Source organism: Colletotrichum jinshuiense, chromosome 2, assembly GCF_051148585.1.
Source record: "Colletotrichum jinshuiense chromosome 2, complete sequence".
NCBI classification, from domain to species: Eukaryota; Fungi; Ascomycota; class Sordariomycetes; order Glomerellales; family Glomerellaceae; genus Colletotrichum; species Colletotrichum jinshuiense.
Genome location: NC_139309.1, coordinates 5,258,234 through 5,279,829, shown reverse-complemented (window position 1 = coordinate 5,279,829; position 21,596 = coordinate 5,258,234). Strand labels below are relative to the sequence as shown.

The 21,596-nt window shown below is 55.3% G+C and overlaps 5 protein-coding genes across 5 annotated transcripts; 2 read left to right on the top strand and 3 right to left on the bottom strand.

The window, feature by feature from the left end:
* Positions 1 to 624: 624 nt before the first annotated feature.
* On the top strand, positions 625 to 8,507 carry EsH8_II_001374 (type I polyketide synthase; the record flags this gene model as incomplete). The annotated part of the gene is made up of 7 exons (XM_083264672.1): positions 625 to 1,243; positions 1,345 to 1,462; positions 1,583 to 6,512; positions 6,586 to 6,947; positions 7,012 to 7,183; positions 7,255 to 7,563; positions 7,635 to 8,507. The coding sequence occupies 7 exons, from the start codon at positions 625 to 627 to the stop codon at positions 8,505 to 8,507; spliced, it is 7,383 nt and encodes a 2,460-aa protein (XP_083121994.1).
* Positions 8,508 to 8,821: 314 nt separating this feature from the next.
* EsH8_II_001373 (uncharacterized protein) lies at positions 8,822 to 9,582 on the bottom strand (the record flags this gene model as incomplete). Its single annotated transcript, XM_083264671.1, has 2 exons — positions 8,822 to 9,189; positions 9,279 to 9,582. 2 exons carry the CDS (start codon positions 9,580 to 9,582, stop codon positions 8,822 to 8,824), a joined length of 672 nt encoding a protein of 223 aa, XP_083121993.1.
* Positions 9,583 to 9,636: 54 nt separating this feature from the next.
* On the bottom strand, positions 9,637 to 10,341 carry EsH8_II_001372 (Zn(II)2Cys6 transcription factor domain-containing protein; the record flags this gene model as incomplete). The annotated part of the gene is made up of 1 exon (XM_083264670.1): positions 9,637 to 10,341. The coding sequence occupies one exon, from the start codon at positions 10,339 to 10,341 to the stop codon at positions 9,637 to 9,639; it is 705 nt and encodes a 234-aa protein (XP_083121992.1).
* A 3,109-nt stretch (positions 10,342 to 13,450) lies between these two features.
* EsH8_II_001371 (uncharacterized protein) lies at positions 13,451 to 15,107 on the bottom strand (the record flags this gene model as incomplete). Its single annotated transcript, XM_083264669.1, has 2 exons — positions 13,451 to 14,989; positions 15,072 to 15,107. The coding sequence occupies 2 exons, from the start codon at positions 15,105 to 15,107 to the stop codon at positions 13,451 to 13,453; spliced, it is 1,575 nt and encodes a 524-aa protein (XP_083121991.1).
* Positions 15,108 to 18,732: 3,625 nt separating this feature from the next.
* EsH8_II_001370 (uncharacterized protein) lies at positions 18,733 to 21,051 on the top strand (the record flags this gene model as incomplete). The annotated part of the gene is made up of 4 exons (XM_083264668.1): positions 18,733 to 19,172; positions 19,282 to 19,706; positions 19,788 to 20,911; positions 20,965 to 21,051. 4 exons carry the CDS (start codon positions 18,733 to 18,735, stop codon positions 21,049 to 21,051), a joined length of 2,076 nt encoding a protein of 691 aa, XP_083121990.1.
* Positions 21,052 to 21,596: the final 545 nt, after the last annotated feature.

Here is a 21,596-nt window from a genome sequence, read left to right as displayed (position 1 = left end):
AGGTTGGCGACATTGTAGACAGTAAGCCGAATATGCCTTGTCACTTAATCACAGGATCAAGTGCATGAGGTGGTTAACTGCAGCTGTAATGCACTGCATGAAACAATACCTTGAGTAACAATCCTCCTTCGCCTTGAATCCTCACGCCACCGGCGCTTATCAGTTCCACATCCGAATGCAACCCATTCTTCACCTTCCATTCCGATATACACCAACTTACAAACATGGACTGGAAGCGCATACCGACAAAGACACACGAAGACATTCCTCCCTGCCAAGGTGACAGGCATCCTTCGTGGGCTGCATCTTACGCCACGAAATCCTCCAAACAAAAGTGCTCACTCAAGAGGGTGTCATTTATACAGATACACATGAAATGATCTCAGCAGAGCTCCCTCCTTTGTTATAAATGTTACTTATATGTACCACTTAATCCTATATCGGAGCCAGTGATGTGAATAAACAGTGGTAGTATTCCCATATCGTCCGACTCAGTTCCTGTATTTATTCGATGCACATTTTCAAAACACACTTGCCAATGCGCTACTGAGAGTGATTGTCATAAAACGCGGCCATCCAGAACCCCTTTCTGAAGGGATCCCTGCCTTTAGCGGTATAAACAATATGAAAAACATTGACGGTGCCAATGGCACCTGTGTAGCCAACTCCGCCATCCCTTTTGATTCCGTCAACAAGCTCAGCGACACCAACGGTTTGAATAAGCTCAACGGTTTCCAAACCGATGATAGAACGAATGGTTCAAATGGAGTCAACGGCAAAAACATCGCTTCTGAACACGCTGCCGTCGCCAATGGCACCGGCGACGAACATAGTAGTTCACAGCCGCCACCTCAACCCCTTCAAACTCCCATCGCCGTCGTGGGCTTCGGCTGCCGTCTTCCAGGCAACAGCAACTCTCCCAAAGCGCTCTGGGATTTTCTTTCCAGGGGTGGCGTGGCCGACAACACGCCTCCGAGTGACCGCTACAACTTTGATGCTCACTATGACGGTTCCCAGAGGCCGGGAACCATGCCCTCGCCTGGTGGCATGCTCCTCAAGGATGTCGACCTGACGGCTTTTGATGCCTCGTTCTTCAACACCAGTCACAGTGAAGCGACCATCATGGACCCGCAACAGCGACAGTTGCTCGAAGTCACGTACGAATGTCTAGAGAACAGCGGTATTACCCTAGACAATATTCGCGGAGCCAATGTAGGCTGCATAGTGGCGAATAACGGGTGCGGTGAGTTCGACCCGAAACTCCTGGCTCGGTAGCTGTTCGACGACATAAACCTATCAGATCATGGCAGTGATTGAGGCTAATGAGGATGATTCGTCGCATAGAATACGAGGCGTTGTCTGTCCGTGATCCCGAAGATAATATTGCCGGCCGTAGCACGGGATTCTCTCGCTCGATCCTGAGCAACAGACTGTCTCACTTCTTGGATGTTACAGGTCCTAGGTAAGAACCCTTCTTACTGTCGCCCAGCTTACTCTATTCTCACTTGAATCATTGAAATATTTCGGAGAATGGAGATCTTTGACATAAACACAAATAACAGGTTTACTGACAAGTCTTTAGCATATCTATCGACACGGCATGCTCGGGTTCCATGGTGGGCGTGGACATGGCTTGCCGATATCTTCAGGTCAACCAAGCAGACGCCATGATTGTAGCAGGGACACTTTTATACCTCGATCCTGCAGCCCTACAGGATAAGGGCCCTATGAAAGGGGCGTTTTCCCTTACAGGACGGTGTCACACTTTTGATGAAAAGGCTGATGGATACATTAGAGGAGAGGCAATCAACGTGGTGTACCTCAAGCGTTTGGATGATGCGATTAGAGACAGAGATCCTATCCGAGCCGTCATTAGGGGTAGCGCAACGAATAGTGACGGCCATACGCCCAGTCTCACGCAGCCAAATCCGGTTGCTCAAGCCGTGGCGATCAGAAGGGCGTACCAGAACGCGGGAATTACTGACTTCAATGAGACCGGCTATCTTGAGTGCCACGGTACCGGGACCCTTACGGGAGACCCGATCGAGGTCGAGGGCTTTGCGTCTGTCTTCGCTCCCACTCGAGACGCCGACAAGCCGCTAATCATCGGATCTATCAAGAGCAACATTGGGCACTCAGAAAGTGCGGCCGGCTTGTCAGGTTTAATCAAAGCCGTCATGGCTGTCGAGAACGGCGTTGTCCCGGGTAACCCGACTTTCATCACGCCCAACCCGCGCATCGACTTTGAGAAGTTGCGTGTGCGCCCTACAAGACACTCCATCAGATGGCCCAAGACCTCGTCTGGAGTTCGCCGTGCCAGCGTCAACTCTTTCGGTTTCGGAGGCGCCAATGCCCACGTAGTCCTTGAGGCGACCGAGTCCTTTGTCAACGACCCAAAGTTCCTCAAGGGCTTCGTGTCCTCAAACCAAGGGCCCAATCTGCTCGGTGGGGGTCTGTTGGCCGACTCTGACGCAGACCAGCTGCATATTCTAGTTTTCTCGGCAAACGATAAGGATTCGTTGCAAAAGAACGTCCAGACCATGTCGGACCACCTCGTCGACCCTGCCGTCTCCGCCAAGTTGGGCGATGTGGCTTACACACTATCCGAAAGACGAACGCACCATTTCCACCGCGGCTTTGTCATTTCCAAATCGGTAGATTTCAGCCCGAACTCTCTGATTACAGGCAAGAGAAGAGCCCGGCCCCCAAGCGTGGCTTTTGTCTTCACTGGTCAAGGGGCTCAATGGAGCCAAATGGGTAAGGACCTAATCGAGTCTATCCCATTGGCAAAGAGAGTCATCAAGTCGTTGGATGAGGCCTTGCAGAGCCTTCAAAATCCGCCTAAGTGGTCACTTCTCTCTGAACTTACAGAACCACGAGACTCCGCGGCTTTGAGACTCCCCGAATTCTCGCAACCCCTCGTCACGGCGCTTCAAATCGCTCTGCTGGCCGTACTCCGCCATTGGGGCATCCGCGCCGCAAGAGTACTGGGGCACTCATCAGGAGAGATTGCTGCCGCTGTGGCTGCCGAACTGTTGACTCCTGACGAGGCCATCAAAATTGCCTTCTTCCGCGGCCAGGCAGCCAAGGTACACCGTCCCGAGAAGCCCCTGAGCATGCTAGCGGTGGGCGTCTCGGCCGACATCATCGCCACTTATCTCGAATCGGAAACCACTGTTCAGGTCGCATGCTATAACAGCCCTCTGAGTCTAACCTTGTCGGGTGAGGTCCCTGCTCTACAACGCGTCCGTGATCGCCTCCAGCAGGACGGCCATTTTGCGAGATTGCTCCAGGTCGATCTCGCCTACCACTCTCAGTACATCAGCAATATTGCAGATATCTACCACCGACTTTTGCAAGACAACGGCTTAACACCAACGTTGAAGCAACACGGCGACCAAGTAACCATGTTCTCTTCAGTAACGGGACTTCCCATCTCTGGGAGCGAAGCAGTCTTGGGCCCGGAATATTGGAGAAAAAATATGGTCAGCCCAGTGAAGTTTTCACAGACAATGACAGCCTTGCTCTCCGGTAAAGATAGCAGCGAGTTCCTGATCGAGATTGGTCCTACGGGTGCTCTCGCCGGGCCGGTCGCCCAAGTCATCAAGGCCACTCCCGGCGCCCGGAACGTGCAATATGCGTCGGCAGCCAAACGCGGGTTGGATACGCTGCAGGCTCTCTACGAAGTCCCGGGAAAGCTTTGGGCAAATGGTGGAGTTGTCAAACTTTCAAATGTCAATGCCTACGACCAGCCGTCCCTCGTAGTAGACCTGCCCAACTATCAGTGGAACCACTCACGGCGTTACTGGTACGAATCCTTATCGACAACCGACTACCGGCAGAGGCCCTTCATCAGCCACGATCTGTTGGGCTCCAAGATCCTCTCGGTTCCTTGGCAGGCGCCGACCTTCTACAAGGTTCTCGAGCTTAGTGATGTCCCATGGCTACGTGATCACAAGATCGGCCCTGATGTCATATTTCCTGGTGCCGGCTACCTGGCCATGGCTATCGAAGCGGGTCGCCAAACGGCTATCATGAATGAGTGGAAGGATAGGGCGCAGCCACCTACTGCCTTTGTTTACCGCATGAAAGATGTGCGGTTTCTCCGAGGTCTTGTGCTCGGCGAGGACGAAAGGACAAGGATTACCTTGGCCATGGCCCCCGTTCATGCGTCTCCCAGACGATGGTACGAGTTTAGAATCAGATCCTGGACTGACGAGTCCTGGGTCGAACATTGCACCGGCCTTATCCGCGTCGACGAGGACGACTTTGATATAAAGGCGCCGTTACACTCGATTAAGCCACTACAGCACCCGATATCCGGGAGCGTCTGCTACAAGAACATGAATGCCAAAGAGTATACTTTTGGGCCATGTTTTCAGAAAATAGTATCATTCGACTGGACCTTGGGCAGCAAACAGGCCCGAGGCACTGTGTCGATGGAGCTGCCGCCGTCAGCATATTCCAAACAGTCTGATTATCCCGTACACCCTGTATCCATCGACAGTTTTTTGCAGTTATCCGGGTTTCCCATCGGCCAAGTGCAGCTAAACAACAATACCACCTTCGTTCCTGCATTCATTGAAAGCGTTGTCGTTCCCACAAGAAGCTGCACCACGAGTGAGGAGTGCATGGTCGTTGCGGAGATACAGTACTCGAGCTCGGGCTGGCAGCAGGCCGGAGGCACCCGCCTTGTGTCGAGCGGTCTCTACGACCCGGTAGACAAGAGCCTGGTGATGCAGCTTAAAGGTCTTCGATTCGATCCCATCTCCTCAGCAGATGATCCTTCACAACACGTCTACATGCACTTCGCGTGGAATCCGGACGTGTCTCTCTCGAGCTCCGAAGGATTGAACGCCCATTTGCTGGCAATGCCCATTGACGAGGATTCTGAGGACCTCAACTGGCCCAAGTTATCGAGGTACGCTCGAACACAGAAGCTACTCGATATCCTCCATTGCCAAAAGCCAGATATGGAGGTCCTGGAGGTAAGCCTCGATGACATGGACTCAACAAGCGTGTGGCTTGACATATCGAGCAACTCAGAGGTTAGCCCGAGAAACAAGTACGTTCGATACCACAACGTCTTGAAAGGTGCAGCAGCAATGATCAAAAACCAGGAGGCGCACTCTGACGCGCCGCGGACGACGTGGGAGCTTCTCGATGTCGCCAACCTAGCAGGTGTCATATCCTCGCCAAGCAAGTTTGATCTCGCCATTGTCAAGATGACGGCCCTGGAGACAGAAGACGAGGCCCGTATCGCACTATCCAATGTCTCAACGGCTTTATCAAATCTCGGCAAAATCATCATTCTTCATTCCCAAGATGGGGCGGGAACTTTTGATGTTACCCGCCGGATTCTCGAAGACGTAGGCTTCTCCAACATCAAGGACCTGTCCGCATCCTTGGGGGATGGCGTTGCCATGGCTGAAGTCTCGAGAGAGAAATCTAGTGACGCTGCAATCGCCTGTTTGCGTTTCAGTGACTGTGAAGAACCGGCCCTGGTTCTGGAGGGCTTAAAAGAGTTTGGCTGGGCCATCGAGTCTCATACCCAAGCAGAAAGCCTCGTACCAGGGAGCAATGTCCTTGTCGTCGATGAGTTGTCCCAGGCTGTTGCAAGCAGAATAACAAGGCATCAATGGGACGTCCTAAAAGACGTCATTTCGAAAGAATGCAACATTCTCTGGGTTACAAAAGGCGGCCAGATGACCGTGACGGACCCTGATCAGGCGGCGGCACCTGGCTTGCTTCGAACAATCAGGTCAGAGGAACTTGGTATGCGTCTTATCTCACTCGACGTCCAAAATTCCAATAGTCCCAACACGGTCAGAGCCATCAATGGCTGCCTTCGTTTTCTCACGAGGCCTGAAATTTTGGAGCGCAGAGACAGCGAATTTGTCGAGAGAGAGGGCATCGTCCACGCTCCAAGGCTTGTAGCAGACCAAGCTCTCAATGAGGCCAAATTCGAGCCGCTCAGGGGCAGAAAGCTCCAGGAAGAGGACTTGCACGAGAAGAAGACGCCCGTTTGCCTCTCAGTGGAGCGCGTTGGTACCATCGAGTCTCTCCAGTATACCGAACTGTCATCATCCTCGTTGCAGGTCCACGACGGTCACATCGAGGTCGAGGTGTTTGCTGCGGGCGTCAACTTCAAGGATCTCGCCATCGCCCTAGGGGTTATCAACGCCGATGCGTCCTCCATTGGAGGCGAAGCTGCCGGAATAGTCACACGCATCGGCAATAATGTCGACAGGTTCAGCCCAGGCCAGCGCGTGGTACTCATGTTCCCGGGGAGCTTTGCCAACAGGATACAGGTGCCGTGGCAAAGTGCCCACGCCATCCCCGATACCCTCGGTTTCGAAGAAGCTGCTACGCTTCCTGTTGCGTATCTCACGGCTTTACACGGGCTCTTGAATCTTGGCGGCTTGAAAAGAGGCCAGCGCGTTTTGATTCACTCTGCAACAGGAGGCGTGGGTAACGCCGCGGTACAGCTGAGCCAATACATAGGCGCAGAGGTAAATCGCTTTCCCCTCCAAGGCCGAATCCCAATCCTTAAATATAGATCAGATTACTTACATTGTCGTGTAGATATTTGCAACTGTTGGAACAGATGAAAAGCGTCAATTTCTGCAGGATAACTACAACATTCCGGCCGATCACATCTTCTCTTCGCGCACGACTGAGTTCGAGCACAAGATCACCGAGCTTACCGGTGGCCAGGGTATAGACGTGATTCTCAACTCGCTGACCGGAGACCTGTTAGAAGCGTCATGGAACATTGTGGCCCACAGCGGCACGCTGGTCGAGATCGGCAAGAAGGACATCATGGACCACAGCCGGCTCTCCATGGAACCCTTCAGCCGATGCGCTTCATTCCGGGCGCTGGATCTATCTGTGAGCTCGAACAATCGTGACGAACAAATGAACAACCTGGGCCAGAATGTGTCAAGGTAAAGATCTGCCTCCGGTTGTATAGACGGGTTGATCAAACTCGCTAACGAAGCATGGGCACAGCCTTTTTGATCAGCTTTTCGCACTCCTTGAAGCCGGGCACATTCGCCCGGTCTTCCCTATGCGAACCTTTGCCTTTGGCAATGCGGTGGACGCTATTGCCCTTATGCGGGCGGCAAAACATATGGGCAAGTTGGTTTTGTCCCGTGATCCCAACGTTTCCGTTCGCGTGCCAGTAAGTCCAACCTGCCACCTCTGACAAAACCCCCCCATCAAACGAAGTCAACTAACAAATCATATGTACAGATCCGTCCGGCACCAAGATCTGTTCATTTTAGACCCGATGCCGCATATCTGCTGGTGGGCGGCCTGAAGGGGATATGCGGTAGCCTTGCCCTCGATTTTGCCAAGAGGGGTGCGAAGCACCTGGCTGTCGTTTCCCGCAGCAGCCACGACGATGAACAATCCCGGGATGTGGTGCGACAAATTGGCAACTTGGGGTGCCATATCGATCTCCTCCAGGGAGATGTCACCAAGGTCGAGGACGTGACGAGGATATTCAGTGAAACATCCGTCCCGGTGGGAGGAGTAGTCCAAGGTGCCATGGTGCTAAGAGTGAGAAGCAGTCCCTCCTAGTCACCCTCGACGTACGCCTGTTCGCTTTTCACTGACATTTCCCTGTACAGGACCGCCCTTTTGCCAAGATGACTCTTGAAGAATACTACGAAGCGACGGCCTGCAAGATCCAAGGGACATGGAACCTCCACAACGTTGCACTGAAAAACAAGCTCCGTTTGGATTTCTTTGTTCTTCTTTCCAGCATCTCCAGCGTCCTCGGTAACCCTGCCCAAGGCAATTACGCCTCGGGATGCTCGGTCCAGGACGCTTTCGCCAGCTACAGACATGGTCTCGGCCTACCCGCCTGTACCATAAACCTCGGCATCATCGAGCAGATCGGATACATGGCGCGGAATGACGACCTCCTGAAGAAGAACGTCAGCAGCGACGTCGCAAGGGGCATCAACGAGAGGCTTCTCTGCGACATTGTCAACTATTCTATCCTCCAGCAGTCCAGCGAGCCGATCAGCAACGACCCCCAAAGCCGCACCCGTATGGTGACGGGCCTCACCATGCCCCAGCCGCCCGGCTCGCTCCTCCGGCTGGACGCGCGGTTCGCACACCTCTTCACCGGGGAGAGCGACGTCTCTCCGGCCGGCGCCAACGGCGAGGACACCGCCTCCAAGAACAGCTCGCAGGAAGTCAAGGAGCTGAAGCTGCTGCTGCACTCCAAGACGGCGAGAACGGCCGACCTGCCCCACCTCATCGACGCCACCGTCTCCGTCGTCGGCAAGTACCTGTCGCAGATCATGCGCCTCAGCGAGGCCATCGAGCCCGAGAGGTCTCTCTCCGCCTACGGCATCGACTCGCTCGCGGCCGTCGAGTTCCGGAACTGGGTGCGCCTGGAGCTCGGCGCCGCCCTGTCCGCGATGGATGCCACGACGGCGCCCTCGCTGTTTTCGCTCTCGGAGCGGATCATTTCCAAAGTCGACGGCGTGTAGCTCTCCAAGTGCGCTCCGGGGTCACGCATGACCCTCCTTGCGGCCCCGAGGGGCCACTCCATATACCCCCTGAGCCCCGAGGGCAGCCCCCCGGCGATCTGATCCAGCCAGGCCAGCATGACCTGGCCCCAGTACTTGAATCCCGTCTTCCACTGGGTGCGGTAAGCCGTCATGCCGACGAGGTAGTCCAGCAGGAAAACGTGTGCGAGCAGGAGTTGGGCTGCGTGGTTGGTGGGGGAGCTGAAGAAGAGGAAGTCTTGATGGCTCATCTCGCCGAAGCGGTTATAGACTGTTGAGAGTTCGAAGTATGCTGTTCATTCGTCAACAATTGTGATTTCGTCGTCATGGGTCAGGGTGATTTTCATGTTCTCCTTTTGTCTTGGCGAATTAGGGTTTAATGGGAATTTACCTTCTTCTGAACCTGCAAGAAAAAGGGCAACGACACGCTTCATCCCGGCCAAGTATTCAACCTCGAGAATGCTCCTACACAGCGGCGCGATATTCCCAAGGCTCTGGAGGAACGCATTAAATACGCCCAAAAGGACGGTTTTATCGTCTGGTGGCGCCTGGCTAATGCTACGCACCACCAGCATCTTGAAGCCGTCGGCGTGCTCCTGTCTAGAAAAGGAGCGGAAGGCCGACGTCTCGAAGGAAGGCATGGCCTTGGTGGCGACAATATGGCCTGTGGAGCGAATGCATGAGCCAAATCTCTTCTTATCCTTAAAGAAGATGAAACTTCGACGGCCGATTCGGGTATAGAGACACACTTACACCCTCTCACCATGGAAATAAAATCAAACATCCCCTCCGGCATGTGACCGGCCTGGAAGGTAAGCGCCATGATGGCCGCGAAAGCCGCGTCGCCGTCTGGTCCAGTCAAGAAGCCCCCCGGGCCGGCCGAGGAGAGTTTCCCATTCAAGGCCCGAATAGCACGCACCCGGTGATCGAGCGCCTGTCTCAAGAAGCTCTCCTCCGTTGCCAGCGAAAGGTTCGCGGCGCCGAGCCCAAGCAGCGCGTGGAGGAGAAAATCGTACTTTGAAAAGAATTTTGTCAGTATCACGGAACAAATAGACATTTTTTTATTTAAAAAAAAAAAAGGATATCCAGAATATCAAGGCTCTTCATGCACTTATGACCTGCTATTAAGATATGAAATGCTGTGAAGAGGTGAGACAAAACGGGGGAGGGTGTAAAGGCGTATGGATGCGGAAGCTACGCATGCCAAACTCACCTCGTGCGCCATCCGCGCAACGCCCCTCCAAATCTCTTCGCCATCAATCGGCAATCTGGGCATCGCATCTAGCAGGAACTGCTGGAAGAATCGCATGTCCTCCAACAAAAACACCGTCTCCCCCACGACGGCATTCTGCAGCGCATGACCAGGCCTCGCAACCCACCCCCTCTGCACAAGCCCCACGTTCTCTCCGCCCTGGTCGGTTTCTTCCGGCGTCGAGGCAGAGTCCCAGCCCTGGCCCTGGTTAGTCAATCCCCGGCTCAACTGCATCTGCGTAAGCGCCTGCTCCGTCTGCGCACTCGGGGGTGGCCTCTCCGGCCACTCGCAGGTAATCCCCATTCGCTGGCACCCGCCGCACACGGGCCTCGCCTCGGAGCACTTCACCTTGCGGCGCTTGCAGCCGTGGCATCCCTTGCGGGACTTGGTGTGGCCTTTGCGCGGGATCGGGCGCCGGCGGGTGGCGGAGGAGGCTGGTGGTGCTCCTGGCTCGGCCTCGGGCGGCGGGCGGGGCATCGGAGTGTCGCCGCCGGTGGAGAAGCTGCCGCCGGAGGTTTCGCCGACGTGAATCGGCGCCTCTGAAGCACTGCTCATCGTTGCCATTTATCCCGAACCACGAACAGTAAATTTTTGTTCCGTAATTTTCCAAATAAAGAAGAAGAATAAATAAAATAAAGAGCTTGCAATATTTTCAAGGTCAAAAACCCTTAACGTTGACCGTTGACAAGCTTCAGGATGAGGCTGTGCCGATCCTTCCACCTGCACATCCTACTCACTCCCCGATGCGTAAGGGGGCGGGCGGGTGGCTTACGTGCGCGGCACGTGGTTTTTGTTGGTCGGCCATTGGGGCGCGCGTCAGACTGGTCATGAATTCGGACCAACATCATGCCAGGTCGTGCTTAGGCAGCAGCTGGCCAACGGCTTCCTCTTCTTCTTCTTCTCTCGCAACCCCTCCCGCTCCCTCCGGCACCCTTCGCGCTCAACGGCCAAGCCACTGGGGCCAAGAAAGCCACGTATTCTGCCGCATTAGGCGTCGGGTTCGTCCCAGCCTTCCGACTCGGGAGGCGGAAGCGCCAAAAAAACAAGTCTCCCAAAAAAGTGTAAAAAGCCGATATAACGTCGTCTATACAAGCGTGGCCATTCTGACTACCATCTTTAAATAGGTTTGCCCAGTACTTTCCCACACGGGCCTATGCCGCCACCCGGGGAGGGTGAGAGGCTAGCCAGCATACTGATTAGGCCGGTTCCGTCACCGCGTCTCCCCCCACGACGCTGCATTCCGCTTTGCTTTGCACTCCAGGCCATCTCACATGACCTTTGAGCTTGCCTTCAATGCGCAACCTCACGGCTGTATAATCTCGCGTGGTTGACTAACACTAAATACATCGATTCATGCTAGCAAACCAGTCTATGTTGAAATTGGCGTGGGCCAACTAACTGCATTCCAGTCCGAGGGGGGAGGCCCGTCTAAGAGATGTTGTTGTAGTGAGAGGAAGTGGTTCTCCAACTCCCACATATGCTGACGTTCGAGAAACACCGACTTCATCGCGCGCTCTCCCCCGCCGAGAGAAGCTTGACAAGCCGCCTCAACTGCGCGAGCGACCCCTTGCTAATCTACCATCTGCCAGGCTAGTCAGGTGGTGCGCTCTGTGGTACGTCAACACCTAATCTCTCTTCCCCCCGGCCCACCCGGGACCCTTGAGACTGGCAGCCCTGCAGGTCGGATCGAGGAGGCCGTGACCGAGCACAGTCGGACGCTACTTTCGTCGGGTCATTTCTCCCGGACTCTAAGCGTCTCGAGGGATGGACAGGTAGACAGGCCCACATCGCCCGCCCCTCTCGCCACATCAATGCGCGGTCTTCCACTCATCTGCAAATGTTCTTGTACGCCGGAAAAAGTGAGGTATGGAGGCTCTGACGCTTCGAATGGCTTGAATGAGAAAAGCCGTGCTTGAGGGGTGATCTCGTCGGCCCAACATGGCCATATTGTCTTCTTCCGCCCCCTTCTTCCATAGGAAAAACACTCTCTGAATCTGGGGAGGGGGGTAACATTAACAGCCCAAGAACCAGCGCCGGAAGGGAATGGAAACCAACCCCTAGCGCCATCGTCCCTAGCGTGTCCCCGACTTTTCAACATACCCCGATCCGTGTTACACTTCGAAACAGGGAATCACGCCTTGGAAGGCACGAAGGGGGTGAGAGGGGGCGGGACTCACATATCCCATCCCAGACATCCCCTCGGTCCCCGCCCCCGGCATTCTGCAGCACATGGCTCGGGGGCCCCTTGGTCCGCCGGCCACCCTCGGCGCTGAACTCCGGGTGGACACCCCACATCCGCCGCCATCACCGGCCACCAGCGATTGGTCCGCACCCGCATTGGCTGCAAGCTGGAATGTAGCACTCACAACAATAGCAGCTGCTCCAATGAATATTTTCTTCAAAAAGAAAATCTTTCTCGTCGCTCTCGAATAACAGGGACAAGGGAGAGACGCAGAGCAGAGCCTTGAGAAGAATGGACACACGAGAGATGGACTCCCAGCACAAAAACCCCCTTTGAGCACGTCGAAAATGGGTTCCACTTGCTTGCGTATGCAGGGGCCGTTCGTTGGTCTGCCTCGTTTTGGGAGAGAGAGAGTGTGTGTGTATGTGTGTGAGTAAGAGAGAAAGAACGGGAGCAAATGTGGCAAGCCGGCTGGGTAATCTTTCCTTGGCTTTAATTCGGAAGCATAGCAGACACATACCCAAATCGCGAACCAGGTGGCATCGTACCGAGCGAGATGTGCCGTGGAGTGTAAGCGGTAGCCGGTGTTGGTGGTAGAAGCCAACTTTCTCCCCCACGCGCCCCGGTGACCCACGCTGCAAACTGGTCGCACCGACCTGAGGATCTCGGTCATGGAATGAGGTTCTTATGGTGTCCATCCCTTCATCCCTCCATGCCGGCGCCCCCCCCCCCCCCCCCCCCCATCACAGTTGGGCCTAATTGGGCCCGGGACGCAAGCTTGCGACGTGAGACTGCGCTGCAGACGTTTACCTCGATGCCGAAGGAGGACGGTCTGGAAATAGAAGTCCGGTTGGGTGAGGTTCGGGTGAAATGATCTGGTATTGGTGGTATTGTTTACTTGGGAGGAGTGGGAGAGGGGAAAGCCGCGCCACGGCCCCTTTTGTCTAGCGGGAATGGGATTTCGTTACGCCATCCAAGCCACTTCCTCTAGTATTTCCAGCATTCCCGGAATACAAGAGCCGCACACACACACATACACACTAACGCACGGAGATGGCGTCGGGGGGAAATATTGAACAATGTCCGTAGCGCGCAATGGGGTCACGCCTGTCACAACATTCGCAGTGTACCGGTAATGTGCCCTAAACCATGTTTGATTTCCTTTCCCAACTCCTTGGATCTACTCGGTGCATATGGGAAATTGACAAAGGAAAAATAAGCAAGCAGGATATCCAAGACCGTCTCGGTCTCATTAAACGCTGGGCTTTTACACGAAGCGGGTTTTAGGGTAAGAAAAAAAAGGAACAAAGGGAAAAAATAAAGATAACAATAAAATGAATCCCATTACAGAAACGCCCGGGCGCGCCCATTCCTAACCGATGATGGTTTGGGCTTCCCTTGATTATACACTAATCCATCTCGAGCATACAAGATGGGCACTATTTTTGGTGTTTGAGATCGGGGGTGTGACTAGGAGAGCATTTACGGAGATCAGTTGTGCTCCTTCGGTTGCAAAGGATGTGCCTCCGTCGGCGAGGCGAGCGGTTCGTCGCCATCTACAAAGGCCGCAGCTGTAGCCGCGGCCTCGCGAAGGTCGTTGCGGGCCGAAAACCTTCTGACGGACCGGTTTGATGCATCCGAGTATCTCCTCATGGAATTCCTGTCACCGCCCGAGCCATTGCGTTCCGGGGTGGTCGGCGCCGTCACCGCCGCTGTGGGCGCGTGTTCCTTCGGTGAGGGCTCCTGGCTGGAAGACGGCTCGCCCCTCAGTGTCGCTGCATTGGACCACCTCTCGGTCATAGGACGTGTAGGCTTGAGCAGGAATGACCGCCTCTCGGGTGATTCTTTCAGGGGGAAGGGGCTTTCCAGGAGCATGGCCTTTTGCGCAGCGTGCTCATCCTCGTATCTGGATGATGATGTGGATACAGTTTCCAAGGGTGTAATCTCGTCAATGTCGGCGACCATAGGAGAAGCGAAGCTCGAAACTCTCTTGTCGTGGGCGTCCCGGACAGCTGCTTGCTCCCTCACCGTCATTGCTGAAGACCATCTCTCGCTGCCGCGCTTCTTGTTGTCCTTGCCGCCGACCTTCTCATTCACGGCATCGTCAGCACCCGCGTCCTTGAGCGTCATGGCCGACGACCACCGCTCGCTGTTGCGTCTGAAGGTCGGGGGGATCATGGGGACGGGCTCGATGGCGTCTTCATCGACGACCCTCCTCGGCTTCTCGCTGGAAGATGACCCTGCGATGGATGCGTCCCGGCTAGTGGTCTTCTTGAGGATGTTGTCATTGCTGACGGCCTTTTCGCTGGCGGACTCGCCCTCGAGTCTCATGGTCAGATATGTGACGCCCGACGGGTAGTAGCCCTCCTCGATGGCGCGCGTGAGGTCGTAGCGGGCCTGGTCGCTGATCGACCTCGTGAGGCGTAGCTTCTTGATGTTCTCGCCATCGACGGTCTCCTCCCAAGTCTTCTGGAACATGAGGGCAATCTCGTTGGCGAGGAGGAGGAAGTAGAAACCAGCCAGGACGGCCAAGTCCTGAACCTGATGGGTGGTTGGGTAGTCGGTGCCCATCCGCCTGAAATCTGGGCTGCGCATGCTGGACCGTTGGATGGTGAGGATCTTGATGATAGTCACGACAACGCTCATGATCCAGAAAATCACATTGGCCGGCTGCCAGTTGCGAATCTTGCCCTTGGCACCGCGGGTGGCTTGCATGACGGCGCATAAGCCGCAGCCTGCAAAGACGAAGGGGAGCAGGCCGATGGCGTAGCGAATCTGTGCCAGCCTTGCAATCTCCAGGATCTGCATGAGGAAGACGACGAGAATGGAGAAGTAGTAGAAGGACAGCTGGGCGTGCCTCTGCCATTCCTTCTTGACGGCATACCGCTTGATCTTGTCGACGATGAGAACTGGCACGACAAAGTGGAACAAGGCAAAGGTAACGACGAATCGGATCCAGGCTGGTAAAGGAATGATGATGGTATCGAAGAAGCACGTCGACGGCAGTGGGCTGAACATGGAGTGCGTTGTCTGGGCAGAGGCATTAGCTTGAACAAGGCGATATACAACAACACAACGGTGGTAACCCCAAGGGAACAGGACAAGAACTTACCAGCCCTTCAGGGCGCATGCCACACAAACGCTGCATGATTGCTTCGGCGGCGGCGGCGGCGGCGCAAGAAAGAGAGGCAGGATTTATGTTCGGGGCCGGTCAGCAGCTCTGGTTCGACGGGAGGAAGGGCAACAACAGTTCATCTCGAGGGAGGGAGCGGCTGCGACATAACTTTATCTTATTATCATGAGTGCCGCGGGCGTCCGAGGTGCGCCCCCTCGAGTTTCCACAGGCTGTACCCAGGCGCCCTTTGGCGTCTCTGTGCTGGGACTCTTGGGGCATGCTGTGCTGGCGTACGCTCGGGGCTTGGAGAAAGGGGCGTTTCAATGTTGTGACACTGGTGACGACAAGAGTATTTCGAGAGCAGCGCAGTGGAGTGGTCGAGCGGCCCTGCGCTGCTAGCCAGTGATTGGCCGGCAAGGGAGAGACACAGAGGGCAGTAGGAACAGTCCGATGGGGGAAGTCCATTCTAGAACTGCAGCCACGACTAGCTGCAGAGGTCACCATCTATCTGGGTTGGCGCAGCCGTCAGCGCCGCTAGATGTGCGGTTACAAAGTGTGGCAGTCTGCAGAGGATGAGGCTAACCACACGGCCCCTGGTATGAGGGAGTGCCGAGCGGTGCTGTTTTAGTACCAAAGTGTAAGCCGTTAGCCCAGCGTAGATCCCGCTAGCACAGCGACGGGCCTGACGCTGGGGTGACTTTGTTTATCAAAGCTGATTGTCCGGCACACGTGCGTGCTGCAGAGGACGGCTGTTCTTGGAGGTTTCCAAGCTTGCCTTGTTTCGTCTAGCATCCCGTCCTCAAGGTCATGTTGTTTCACTGGGCTGGGGGTGCGATCGATTGGATATCCGACTAGAAGGCAGCTTTCCCGATGACCGGATCCTGAGTCTGGTCCGTCCGAACGCTCGGCCGCTAAGGGAAGGTGTAAGTGAGATTGGGATGGACGGATTGTTGCTATTAATTGCTCTTCGGCCGGCTGCCACACGATGAACTCTCACCGCGTTCGATCTGGATCTCGACCTGAGCCGCGTTCTGCCAATTTGGTTTCCACGGTTTCCTTGCTTTTCTTCTTCTGTCGTGTATGTGTGCTGCACATCATATCGACGCGAGATTTCTCGTCCTTGTTTTTCTTTCTCTCTGATTTATGGAGGTGGGGCTTTATCTACTTTTCTTTGTTGTTTCCTTTGCGTCGAGATGAAGTTGAAGGTAGAGAGAGAGAGATAAGGTCGTTACAACATCGTCCAGTCCATCGGTCCAAGTACAGATTGGATGGTGCATTGTGGCCATAGCTTCTGTGTTCCCGGGAACAATCATGTAATTAGCCAGTGGGCGTCCCATGACAAAGGTGGAGGAGTCTGACTCAGACGCGCGATTCGGGCACAGTGGGAGGCGTCGGCATGACATATGTCGGCAGTGTCGGGGTCGGGAATCATGCGAATAGCCTCACGGGGCGATGAGATGGAGAAGCCACGGCCGTGATAGGAGGAGAGTTTTGGGAAGTTGATTGGATGCGTGCCATGCGTGGTACGACGAACCCAAACTCTGTTCTCTCTGTCCTCGTATGAACGGGTTTCGGAGAACAGGCGATTTGGAGATGGGAGTAAAACAGGGTTTATGGAAAGAGGTGGAGAGCTACAACACGGATAGTGGTACTCGGTCTCCGTACTCGGTACAAAAGGAGTCTATCCCCCTCTCCCTCCTTTTTTGATTTTTTCTTCATCTCGCCCCTTTCGCTCTGTCCTCGGCTGTCGGTGCGAGCACGCCGCATGTGTCAACAACAGAGGGTGGATTTTGCACGTGAGCGGAGCGGGAACCCAGCAGTTGTCAATTCTGGCGTGCAGGAAAAGGCAGGTAGGCACGGTAGGCGAGGGTTGGCGAGAGGACCATGACGATAATGGACAGCCGTGCATCCGAACGGGGGTGCCGGCGTTGCGGCGGGAGTGGGATGTGGTGGTTCTGGCCGGGCTCGAGTCAAAAACCTGTAGGGGCACAATCAAACAATGCCCGTCGGGATATTGAGGTGTGGACCTCGAGCCGTCGGCTGGAATGAGAATCGAACCAGAGAATCAATCAACCCCCCTCTCGTATCTTCTCTTCTGGCCAGGATGTCGACGTCTCCGGTCGCCTGCCTCCCTTGCTCGGGCGGTGGGATTCGCGCGCTGATACCGACGCCAATGCCGATATGTCATGTGCTTGCTCTCCGGCCAGTTTGTTGCGCACAAGGTAGAGGGAGGGAATGCAGCGTATGGGCAGTGTCGGTAAAAGCATTGTTGAGCGTTGGGGATGCTTATTCCGACTGTTCGGCATAGACGCGACAGAGAACATTGACAGGGTGGGTTGGGTTGGTTGTGTTGTTGAGAGCGAGCGAGGAGGGCTCAAGCAACGTGCACCTACCTCACCTCAGAGCTTCGGCAGGTACGTCACGTCAACTAGGGAGTCGGAACAATAAGCTGGCAAGCTGCTGGCCGCCATTGTTTTTATCGGGGTTGTGATAGGTAGCGAGCGATCTCGCATCCTTTCCAAGACCTGCCTAGATCGAAATATCGCCCCGTTCCCCCCTCTTTTTATCCGTCCGCTAGTGCTCGTTTTGGGGGCATAGTGCTGACTGAGTGCTGCAGCTGATCCACTAGAAGCCCCCGCCTCCCATGCCTGGGAGCTGTTTGGAACTCGTGTCGCCGAGGTACGTCGAGCTGCTCAACAAGGGAATCAACGGCGCACACAGCATACCTACCTAGGCAGAGGGGGGCGGACAAGCAGAGAGGCAGAGGCAGAGGCAGAGGCAGAGGCAGAGGCAGAGGGAGCTGTGCCGCTGGCCTACGTGTCTCACGGCCTCCTACCCAGATTGCCACATTTAACCCAAAGGCCAACGGATGTATGTGATCCGTCCATGTTGAGACGCTGTTCCCGAGTCGTCCCATCACCTATTTGCCGCCGGGGGGTCAGTTGACGCGTTGCGTCGTCAGTGAGCCCAGAGGATAGCTGCAGCCAAGGCACCTCTAGATTTCTCTTGACGACCCTCCGAGGCCAGTAGACTGGAGAGCTGTATCCCGTCTTACAGGGAGGGGGGGTCCTCTGGGTGCCTGGCATTTCCCATGCATTGGCCTTGACCTTGGCATTGGCATTGGCATCCAGCCCAGCCCAGCCCAGACAGCTGCGAGGGAAGCACACGAGATACGTACCTTTCTTGTGCGGGACCCAGCCGTTGGAGGAGGGGAGGGGGGGAAGGGGAGGCCCATGCGACACGTACCGACCAGTGGCAGATCTAAGCTGCCTTACAGGCATACGTAGTATCGACTGGCTGGCTGGCTCCAGCGCAGCCGTGACGCAATTAAAGTCCCGTCACCTTTTTTGCAGCTTAACTTTGCGCTCCTGCCCGCACACACACTCACAGCTACCCCAACCCAGACAAACACCAGCGCACACCGAAGCTCCTCTCGTCTTTTGCAACCTCGTCGTGTTGCAGAACCTGCCAAACCCAACTCTCGAGCCAGTCCCCTCGAACTCTTTCCCTTGGCTTGTCACCACCGCTTGCCTCCAGGCCTACCGCCGCAAACTCTCTCACCATTCCGTCCACCGCCACCGCCGTACTCGTCCTCCTCGCGGCCATCCTCGCCGGTCTATTTATCACCAGATCTCCGACAACCCCCACCGGCGTCAACATGGCCTACACTACGGGCATTATGCCCCTGTATCAGGTGCACAAACCTCCCTTCTCCGTCGAGTCGCCTGGCTACGAGCGCGTCGAGGGCGAGACCCTCCCCCGCCGTCATTGGAAGGCCAAGGACGGTCTCCGAACCCAACCACACCCGGACGTGCACACGGTCTACGACATTGTCAAGCGGAGCGCCCAGGTCTACCCCAACGAGCCCGCCGTCGGCACCCGGAAGCTCATCAAGCTTCACAAGGAGAAGAAGAAGGTCCCCAAAAATGTTGACGGAGAGATCGTAGAGGTCGAGAAGGAGTGGCAGTACTTTGAGCTGTCCAAGTACTCCTACCGGACCTATTCAGAACTCCTTACCTACATCCATCAGATTGGCTCAGGCCTGCGGAAGCTGGGTCTGAGCAGAGGCAGCAGAGTCCACCTATTTGCAACCACGACGTACGTCCGAGAGCAGAACCCCCCCCCCCCCATACCCTCCCACGTCCCGAGCCCTCCACGTCCAAAGTCTAGGCCGGCCGAGAAGCTAACATGACTATCTGGAATTTAGTGCCAATTGGATGGCCATGTCCCACGCCTGTGGTTCGCAGTCAATCTCCATCGTCACTGCCTATGATACCCTCGGCGCCAGCGGCGTCGAGCACTCGCTGCTCGAATCTAATGCTGATGCCATGTACCTCGACCCTCAACTTCTCAAGACAGCAAGCGGGGCCCTCAAGAAGGCCGAAAATGTCAAGTTCGTCATTTACAACAACGAGTCCCTCTTCTCCGACGGCACTGAAGTCGCTGCCTTCCAGAAGTCAAACCCCAATATCAAGCTCGTCAGCATCGAGGAGCTGCGCGCGTTGGGCGAGGAGAACCCTGTTGAGACTGTCGAGGCAAAGCCTGAGGACTTGTTTTGTATCATGTACACCTCTGGTTCCACTGGTCCGCCGAAAGGTGTGCCCATGACCCACGCCGGTACTGTGGCAGCGAGTAAGCGATCCTTTTTAACCCCCCTCTCTTCCCCTTGTGTTAGTTTTGTTTTTGGCAGTGACGGATTCTAAATGCGCACAGTTACGGGTCTTTACACCTGCGTCGAGGAATGTGTCAGCAGTCAGGAGTACGTGCTGGCGTACCTGCCTTTGGCTCACATCTTCGAGCTCGTGCTCGAGAACCTAGTCCTCTTCATCGGTGGCACCCTGGGCTATGGCAACCCGAGGACGCTCTCCGACACTTCCGTCAAGAACTGCGCTGGTGATATGCGTGAGTTCCGGCCGACGGCCTTGGTAGGCGTGCCGCAGGTTTGGGAAACGGTGAAGAAGGGCGTCATTGCCAAGGTCAACAGCTCTGGGCCTCTCATCAAGGCCCTCTTCTGGGGAGCGTTCAACTACAAGACCTTCATGGTCAAGTACGGACTCCCTTTCGCAACCATATTTGACAACATTATTTTCAAGAAGGTGCGCGAGCTGACGGGCGGTCGTCTTCGCTTCATTATGAACGGCGCGAGCGGTATCTCGTACGGGACGAAGCACTTCCTCTCCATGACCCTCGCGCCTATGCTGACGGGTTACGGTCTGACCGAGACGGCTGCCAACGGTGCCCTTGGCGACCCCTTGGAGTACACCTCGACTTCCATCGGATCCATTCCTGCTGCCGTCGACCTGAAGCTTGTCTCCATCCCCGATCTCAACTACTCGACCGACACAACCCCGCCCCAGGGTGAAATCTGGATCAAGGGTCTCGCTGTCCTCAAGGAGTACTACAAGAACCCGGAGGAGACGGCGAAGGCGATCACCGAAGATGGCTGGTTCAAGACGGGCGACATTGGCGAGTTCGATTCCGTCGGACACTTGCGCGTTATCGACCGCGTCAAGAACCTCGTCAAGATGCAGGGCGGAGAGTATATCGCCCTTGAAAAGCTCGAGTCCGTCTACCGCGCTAGCCCCTTTGTCGCCAACATCATGGTGTACGGCGACGGCGAGCACTCTCGCGCCATCGCCATCATCGCTCCCAACGAAAAGGTTCTCGCTGAAGAGGCGAACAAGCTTGGTGTTGATGAGCACAGCATGCACACCAACGAGAAGGTTGTCGGCACCGTTCTTAAAGATCTCGCCTCACACGGCCGAAGCGCAGGTCTGACAGGCCTTGAGATCGTCGGCGGCGTCGTCCTTGTCGAGGAGGAGTGGACTCCCGATAGCGTAAGTGATAATGTTCATTCTAGTTCACGCCCCAATACTGACAACATCTGCAGGGCCTCGTCACTGCCACACAAAAGGTCAACAGAAGAGCGATCAAGGAGAAGTATGCGAAGCAGATGGAGCGTGCCTTCTCCGAATAAGATGGAGGATAATGCCCGAATTCATCTTGTCAATCCTACTATAAAAACCTCAAACCTGGCCGGAGTAATGGCAGGCGGATAGCGGAAAGGAAGCCGGGGGGGGGGGGGGGGGGGGGGGGGGATGGGGGCACAGCATGTTGCTGTTTTTGTCGTACCAAATGATCTGTCTTGATTTAATGTACACTACCACTGCTGCTACTACTACTACTTACTACTTACTACCCAATCCCTTTTTTTTTTTTTTTTTTAGCGTTGAAGCTTGCGCAGTTCTAACCTTGTCCCGCTCTACATTTGCATCAAAATGCCACTTGACTGATAACGTTTGGTGGCATTGATGAATAAAAAACCTACTTGCGCGGAATTCCCCTTCCCCATGTGGATAGATCTTGACTTGAATCATTCAACATAGAATTGCCTCAATCACAACAGTTGGCAAAAACGGTGCAACGCCTTCCAGGGAACACACAAGACCGACTTAGTTACATCTCGAAAGCACCGTCGTCGCCCAACAAGTCCTCACTACGTTCACAATGGACAGAGCCAAG